Consider the following 8,819-nt stretch of genomic DNA (forward strand, 5'->3'; position numbering starts at 1 on the left):
CGGTGGGGTCTGACGCTTCAGGAAGAAAAAGAAAATAAGAATGAAATGCTACAGCATTGAGAGCAGGGTCGTTAATTTTGACTGGGTTTATTAAAAGGTGCTTTCATGGCTGCTTTTGAGGTTATTTGCTGCTGAGTTGATGGAGCTGACGATCGTTGACCTTCTTTCTGGACTGTCTGTGATGGCTCAACATGTGACACCAAAAGGAGACACAGACAGAGGAACATGTCACTTCACTACTTTTGCCATAAGCTACATGAATTAGTCGCCGTGAGTTTTGATTTATCGACCTTGTGATAGAATGGATTAGATTTTATGGATCTCACGCGGCGGAAATTCACTCGTTCTTGTGATATTGCGTCACATTTCCTTTGCTTTAAGGGTTGCTTGCTCTGCTTTGAAGAGAGGATACAAACTGTGGATGAGGTCAGAGGTGGACTGAAGAGCCTTTAATGTTGAGGCGTCATGGCTAGAGAGAGAGAAATCCACTGGTTTAAAATAGATTAAGATTGAAGTTTTCTACTCCATGGGAAGAAACAGAGATAGATTGGATTTTGCTGTGTTCGCCTGGAGTTTAGAGTCACGATGGAGCTTGCTGTTATATGTCACACAGCTTCTTCTGCATTTGGCAAACTCAATTGAGTTGAGTGGTATGTTTGTTATTGATTCATTTAAGACGTTTTAAGACGTTCATGTGGGCTTGTGTGTGTTTGAGCGTGTGTCTAAATGTCAGCGTTTCAGTGTGCCTGTCTGTGAGTGCTGCATGATTTTGTTTACATACAATTTGTATCAAGTTTGTCGATGTGAGTTGTCTGTTTCTGTTTTCGTTTTTTATGTCACATGCTGTTTGCAATTCTGTCTGTTTTGTCCGTCTGTCCGCTCATTAATCTCTAATGTGTGTGAATATTCTCTGTGTTTATGTGCACTTCAGACAAACACTCCCGGTGGAGGAGGTCATAACCGCGAGACAGGTAGAAGAATTCATCACGGTGGTCCCCAACCCCAGAGACGATCTCTAATGGTCCCGTCTATTGGTCAGTATTGGGTGGCGGTGAAGAGAAAGGACTGAACCAAATGTTTTCTGTAGTCTGCCACAGTGCAGTAGTGTTTGTTTCCATGTCTTCAGATCACCTCCTTCTATGAATCATTCTCATGCACTTCCCTAATGTTTGTTAGACGTTGGACAGATTATTTTGATGCCTAAAGCTGGCAAACTGATGCTCAATGTGTTAATGTGCTCTGACATTGATATTGTAGTTTTCCCATTGCTGCTTTCTTGTCCACATGTGTCATCACCTTGTAGGTTTTAGGTGGACATACAGTATATCCGTAGTGTGTTTGGGCAGGGGCAGGTTGTGACCTTTGTAACTGCATCGTCCTTTAATTGGTGTTTCCTGTAGAGGTAACTTCTGAGAATAACAGTGAGGGAAACCTCTCCCCCATCAACGAGGATGTTTACTATGGCAAAGTAGCTCGGCACAGGACACGGTCGTCTCGCAGGCACATGGGTGGCTTCAGGTCTCCCCATGGTATGTGCCTGTAGTCCTGTTTCTACCACCACAGCATGGCAACATACGTGCCACCAAACAACTGGCATAAGGCAAAAAGTAGCCATGGACACTTGCAAGTGCCTGTTTCTCTGTCTTAGATAATAATCGTAATAATTATTATGCTTACAGTTGAACAGCATGACTGCACTGCACTGAAATGGCGGATCCACTGGCAAAGCTATACCAGGGGTCCAGGGTGAATGTTTCCACAGCTGCGGATGATAAATGATTGACTGACTGCTCAGAGAATGCATCACTCACTGCACTGAACTCCAGATGCCTGCAAAACCCCCTTCCCTTTGTGGTACAACCACACCTCCTACTCTGAGAATGGGAGCGTTTGTGCATGACATTTTGATGAGATAATTTGGGGAGATGTTGAAGGAGGACATGAAGACAGTTGGGTGTAAGAGAAGAGGACACAAGGGCAAAATGATGAGGCAAATGATCCACTGTGGCAACCCCTGAAGGATTTGGGTAGACGTTTGAAGTATGACGACACTGTCACCGCTTTTTGTTTCTCGAGACGTCTGAGAGAGACGCAGTTGTCCCTCACATTGATGTCCCGCCAACATAAAAAAAAACATCAACAATAATAGAGTTGCCTGTACAATTTTGAAGAGATAATTGTGGTTGATGATGAAGAATGACTACATTGTCACTTTTTTTTTGTTTGTTTAGCTGTCTGAGGTTTTTGAGTTTGAAATGTCAGCTGCTGGAAACGCAGTTGCCGCCTAAATTTCTGCACCCACACACACACAAATAGGACAATTACCAAACCCTTTATAAGTCTGGATAGGCTGACATGGAAGCAGTGCTTTCATGTCAAATTTAAATAAACTCATCCTCAATGAACAGCTCATACATTTCTATATAAACTCTGCTGCCACAACAGTTGACAACGAGTGGAACCTTAAATACAGACATTGATGTCTACTTATCAGAATTAAATTAGTGTTATGATTTGATATAAAGTGAAAACAGACACAGAGTTCTTATGTTTAGGTGGTTTTTGGATCAGCGTGCATGTTAGTCTTGTGTGTTGCTGATGTTGTCGTGTCTCTGAATCCCTTCTGTTCATTGCACCATGTTTTGTCTTGCGCCTCATTTGTCCACCCAACCCCCCACTGCAAATATGAACATAAAGACAAACAAATATGTGATGAAATGAGCACAGATTCCTGTCTGCATGCTGACAAGCACAAATATGACGAGACACGAAAGTCAAACCCCGTCACGCAACACCACACAGTTAAGTCAATTACTGTGAATAAGACGATAGTTCTTGTCATTGATTACCTTTCAAATGAAGCATGGCTAACGTACATCACTATATAAACACATGGACTTGCTCGTGATAGAGGTGTAAGATATATAGAATGGGCTTTGTCGGGTTTTTGTCACAGAACTCTGCGCCTTGGTCTCATGTAAAGCAGGTGTTGTCTGTTTTAAATTCTGTTCTTTGCATTTCATGCTTTAAAGACGGATACAGAGATCGGGATCGCCGCTCCCCCACGTACTACGATGAGTCAGAGACTGACGAGTCCTTTAGGATCTTTGTGGCCCTCTTTGACTACGACCCCCTGTCCATGTCTCCAAATCCAGATGCCGCTGATGAGGAGTTGCCCTTCAAAGAGGGGCAGATCATTAGGGTGGGTGTCTATCTTCATTTTGTTCTCTATTTAGATTTAGGTACAAGGTGGGGGCGTCTTCTGATGTTGTTTTTATGGTACTTTGGTAAGTTATATGTTGTATATCGTGTCCAGACTGCATCCAGGAAACTCAATTGGAGCCGCGTGGTAAACGTAACAGCAGCAGCTGTGGTTAAACATGTGTTCTTAGTTGCTGTTAGTGGCTCACACATTTTTTTGAATATTGCACAATCACGATTAAAATGATTCTGAAGTCCTACTGAACTTCGAGGTATAGTTTTTATCAGTATAATCCACTTGTGGGTCTTTCCAGGGGCACTTCAGCCACAGATTTGCTGTATGAAACTATCTTGACATTACTTGACTTTGTGCTTCTTCCCCCACGCCCGCTCGGTTGTGACATAAATGTCACTCCGTGTGCAGCACAGGAATGCCTTAAGCTGATAGGCTTAATTGGCACTGTGTCAACTCATTTGACAACGTTTTGACATTTGTTGATGTTGTTTTCTCTCACTTGGCTACCAGGTGTATGGTGACAAAGACACAGATGGGTTTTACAGAGGAGAAGTGAGGGGCCGGATGGGGCTCATCCCCTGTAACATGGTGTCAGAGATTCGAGCGGAGGACGAGGAGACCATGGACCAGCTCATCAAGCAGGGCTTCCTGCCTCTCAGCACACCCGTGGACAGAATAGGTACAACACACTGACGAGAAAGATCTGTGGGTTCAAACCCAGGATTGTGAAATGTGTGTTAAAATTTGCATTTCACATTTCTTCCAGAGCATAACAAAAGGGGCCTCCGTCGAGATCAGGCCTCGAGGAGGATGGTGGCTCTGTACGACTACGACCCTCGGGAGAGTTCTCCTAATGTTGATGTTGAGGTATCACTCACTGCTGACGACAGATCCACTCACAAACTAATGCTATTACAAACTGCATGACATGTGATTGGTGTAGACATGACACGGGAAGACAAAATTAACGATTTCCTTTTTTCTTTTTTTTTCACACTCGTTTTCTGTGACTTGTGATAGGCCGAGCTCACCTTCTGCGCCGGTGACATCATGGCTGTGTTTGGTGATATCGACGAGGACGGCTTCTATTATGTGAGTGCTACTGTGTCTGTGGTTTAATTTGCATGTTGTTAGGGATGGATCCATACCACTTACTGTATATCACAACCTGTACTATTATGTGCATTTGATGCATTGACCAACTAACTATGGCAGACATTTCAAAAACACAATGCGTGATAGACATTTTCAGCCCTCACTCACATCAGTATCGGATAGACTTAATCATACGAGTGGGAAATTTAGACACACACAAACAACACACACATTCAGAAACACTAAACTACAACAAGTGGAGGGCTTTAAAGAACACGTCAGACAAAGGAATCTGAAATGGTTGTGTTACGTTTCCACATCCTTTATCACATGACATCTCTTTACAGTATGTTAATGTGACACATTTTGATTATTGAGAGTGATGATGTGTGACACTGAGTTGGCTTTTGGACCATCCCCATATATAGTCTGAACAGCAAGAAGGACAACTTCTGTAAAACTTGTGATTTGTGATAGTTGGTCAACCTCTGAGGGGATTAAGATAAATCAGGGGCCAACACCAGACAGTTTGAAATGTTGTATTATATATGACTCCACCAGACGTGTTTACTCCTTGTGTCTGTCGACAGGGTGAGATCAATGGCCACCGTGGCCTGGTTCCCTCTAACTTCCTGGAAGAAGTGCCTGATGATGTGGAGGTGTATCTGACCGATAAGCCGTCCCACTACCCCCAGGAGGAGCCCGGCAACCGGCCCCCTGCCAACTCTGCCGCCGCCGTCTCGGAGGGCAAACGGGTACATCATCATCGCCGCTCTCAGCGCTAGGCCCTGTGTTCATCCATCCTCCGTTTCCTCTCTCTTGATTTCCGTCTCTTGCTTCCTCCACTTGCCGTCTATGTGCTGTTCATTGTGTGTGTTTGTCCATGTGGTGACAGTGGTGACTCTAAAACAAACTAACAACCCCCCCCCCCCCCGCCCCCCCTTCCCCCGCCTCCCTCCTGCTCCACCCCTCACCCTTTTGAAAAGGGGACACAAATCCAGTGCTAACACCTTTCTGAGTCTCAGAGAAAGGAAGAAGCAAAGCCTAACATGGACAGAGAGAGAGAGAGGGAGAGAGAGAGAGAGAGAGAGGATAGACTGTGGGAGCTGTGTGGGTGATTTTTTTTGCATGTAGCACCGGTTAAGGAGGACTTGAAAAAGGCTCAGCTCATTCCTGACACAAACAGAATTTGGCACCTCTTTGCACTGAAACCCAAAATCAAAATTATGGTTATTGTGTATAATAATCATAAGTGCTTTATTAACACAATTGCTACCGAGTGACACTGAAAAGATGTGATTTGAGAAGAGTACTGAGGAGATGGAAAAAGGAAGTGAGGAAACGCATGCCTTTTTCAAAACTTGATACATTTTGTAATAACTTTCTTGGCTCGACTGCTGTATTTCCTTGAAGAGGCTTTGTTTCTTTATGTATATTGCACACACACACGCACACACACACACACACACACATCAAATCTATTTTTCAGCCATGTTGACAGTGAATATGCCATGTTTGCTCTGAGCTCAAGAGACAAAACTAACCGCAGCACTGAGACATCCATACTGTATTGTTACAAAGGAACAATAAAAGAGAAAATTGGATATTAAAAACATTCTTTTTGTGCTCTGTGTTCATGTGTGTTGTGTTGGTGGTGGTGGTGTTGTTGTTTTCAGTTGCCATAGTGGTGTGGGTTTTTCTTTTTTCCTTTTTCTTTTCTTTTTTCTAAATCGACGGTGACAATGCTGCCACATCTGATGTCCTTTTTTGTTTTTCCTCACCCGCTTGGCAAAACAAAAACAAAACCAAACAAAACCAAACAAAGACAGAAGGAGACTGTTCATTTCACATCATAAATGACTGCGTGTCTGCCTTGTACAGTAAGTCGGCAACTTGAGATACCAAACTTGTGGCGCTAATGCACACAGCTTGCGGTCACAGTGAAGGCTTTTAAAATGCCACGGACAGCAGCGCTTGACGAGCGTTTCCTTTTAACGCTCTGCCTTCTGAACGCTTATGCTTTTACCAAAAGGATTGGGGTCTTTGTACCTACAGTCGTTTTAATTTAGAGTCAGTGACCATTTAGACCAGACTGATCCAGACTCAGAACTTGAACAAACCTGTGCATGTCGCTGCTGCATTAGATGTGAACCCTGGTATCTACAGTTGTGTCCCTGAGTGTTGTATTGTACATGATTGTACTTTGTGTTCCCTCCCGGCCGACTGATGGTCGACTTTTCCTGCTACTCTGGTTTTTTTCCTGATTCCGTGCTGCGCATTTTTGCCGGCTTCCTCCTCAGTGCGCCTCCTCCTTAAGTGCAGTGGGCGCGTGTGTGAGAAAATGCATCACGTCTCGACTGTCATTTCAATTTGCAACAGATTTACTCTGCAGACAGATAATAGCTTTAGTCAATTGAGTGCAGTGAATTGATCGCACAATTCTTTTTTTTTTTTTTTTATCCACCGTGAATGTCATCCTCTAATTAACTACAGTGTTATGACCTGTAATTTAAGGAAATATCGTGGATCCTGATTCTGGTGATTCTAGTGATTGATCAGCACACGCAGCAAAATTTGCTGTTTCCTTTGCTTGGTAAAATGAATGTTTCATAATTTAAAGGTCCAGTGTGTAAGAATTAGTGACATCTAAGAGTGATACTGTCGTTTATAAATAAACAGAGGAGCCCTCTGGTCACTCCTCCCTTTCCCAAGTGCTTCGGGGAACAATGGTGGCCTTCACATACCACAAAGGATGTGATTTTCCTTTGTCTAAAGAACACATAAGAGGCTTATGATAAGTCTATGAGGACCAAAGAATTTTAAGTGATTGTACACTTGTGAACATACTTTTGGTTAACCCTTAGAACACAGAGCATTTATGCTGCTTTTTTTCCCATTACTATGTTAAAATGTACAGTATAAACAGAGGCTATAAGATTGTGCAACATCGAGTGTCTTATATCATCCATTTTCACCAACTATATAAACACACCTGAGCAAAAAGTACTCAACATGTTTAAAATCGGATTGAATTAGTGACATTTGGAAATGCGTCACAGTTCAAAGTTCACTTGGCTCGTTTTTATGAACAAAAACAAAAGGCAAAAACGGTCAAATTTGTGACTTCTGCACAATTATTGCTACGTCATATCACCGCTAACAACGTGATATAAAAGGAATCATAACTTTCACTCAACAACACAAAAGACAAGGAGTTGTGTATTATTCCCACGGGCCATTTACCATGGGTGCACTAAGGTTTAATATATAACGTTTCTGTCAATAAAACATTTTAATTGTCACACACTGGACCTTTAAAAATTTAATTTAACACATTAAATGCGTCTATATTGACTGGATAGCGCCACTTCTTCATCCGGCCTGTAGACTACAGCATAAAAGGTGTTGTAAGGTTCGTTTGTAATTTTGCCGCCCCATGCTTCCACACCTCCCCCCATCACCTCTCTCCCCAGGTCGCCACGGAAACGTCGGACGAGGCCGACCACAACGCCACCCCCGTCCGCGCCCCGTCCCCGATTGTTCGCCCCCTTCTGCCGGGCACCATGAGGCCCCTCAGCCCCACCAGGGGCCCCCACATCCCGCTGGACCCCCGCGACCCTCACAACCTGGCGAACAAGAAGAAGAAAGGACTCCTCTCCAAGGGGAAGAAGCTGCTGAAGAGGCTTTCCCCCGTGAAATAAGCAACAAAACAAAAAAAGCATATACTGTATATGTACAATATGTGCACATGCCAGGCTCTGTATATTGCATCCATACAATCAACTCTGAGAGGACGTGAGCGCCGTCTCATGGACTATATTTGAGCCTATTTAAGTATAACCAGTGACTTAATTATTCATGTTTCACTAGAGGAATACGAATCAACAAAAATATGTACAGTGCAGTGCCAAAATCAAGAGAAGGAACGAGAATATATATATTACTGTGATGTATTTTAAATCAACAGAAGAAAAAAAAGAGAAAAAAAACCCAACTAGGATTTTCATGACATGTATTTATTTTCCTTTATCATTAGTCAAAGAAACCTTTTATTTACATTTATTTCAAGCAGGGTAGCTGTGAAAACAAAGCATCTGGTTACATCTAATGTTTCCAACAGGCTTTTCTCAGCCAGGATAGAATTTGAAAAATCTATTTTTTTTTTTTCCTGGAGTGTATGGAGAATATCACGACGGAGGAAACAGAAGTGATACTCCTCCATATCAGAAAAAGAAAAGAAAGAAAAGCTAAGTAATGCTAGCTGACAACACAAAGGCTTTATTCAGTGCAATATCTTAGAGAGAGGTGGTAGCATATTATAGAAATGATTAAAGAAAAGAAGCATTTCCTCTTGCGCGTGTGACTCAGCAGGGAGAACATTTCTGTGATGAAAGAAAGAAAGAAAGAAAGAAAGAAAGAATGGCAAAAGGGGCATTAACGTCAGAAACACCCGGCGAGCTTTACAGTCTCAGTGGCCTTTTATGAAAAAAACAAACCAATGTGAGCT

General features: G+C 42.8%; 1 protein-coding gene across 3 annotated transcripts in view; it reads left to right on the forward strand.

The window, feature by feature from the left end:
* The window catches only part of LOC131446318 (RIMS-binding protein 2-like), a 55,962-nt gene extending 47,469 nt beyond the window's left edge, over positions 1-8,493 (forward strand). For all 3 annotated transcript variants that reach the window (XM_058617470.1, XM_058617472.1, XM_058617471.1), the window contains 8 exons: positions 932-1,034; positions 1,401-1,529; positions 3,033-3,202; positions 3,728-3,896; positions 3,984-4,084; positions 4,238-4,309; positions 4,903-5,067; positions 7,786-8,493. In XM_058617470.1, coding sequence (XP_058473453.1) covers positions 932-1,034; positions 1,401-1,529; positions 3,033-3,202; positions 3,728-3,896; positions 3,984-4,084; positions 4,238-4,309; positions 4,903-5,067; positions 7,786-8,013 — 1,137 coding nt within the window. In that variant the 3' untranslated portion in view covers positions 8,014-8,493. The remainder of the gene's footprint in view (positions 1-931; positions 1,035-1,400; positions 1,530-3,032; positions 3,203-3,727; positions 3,897-3,983; positions 4,085-4,237; positions 4,310-4,902; positions 5,068-7,785) is intronic.
* The last annotated feature ends 326 nt before the right edge of the window (positions 8,494-8,819 follow it).

This window comes from Solea solea, chromosome 19 (assembly GCF_958295425.1).
Source record: "Solea solea chromosome 19, fSolSol10.1, whole genome shotgun sequence".
In the NCBI taxonomy this organism is placed as follows: Eukaryota; Metazoa; Chordata; class Actinopteri; order Pleuronectiformes; family Soleidae; genus Solea; species Solea solea.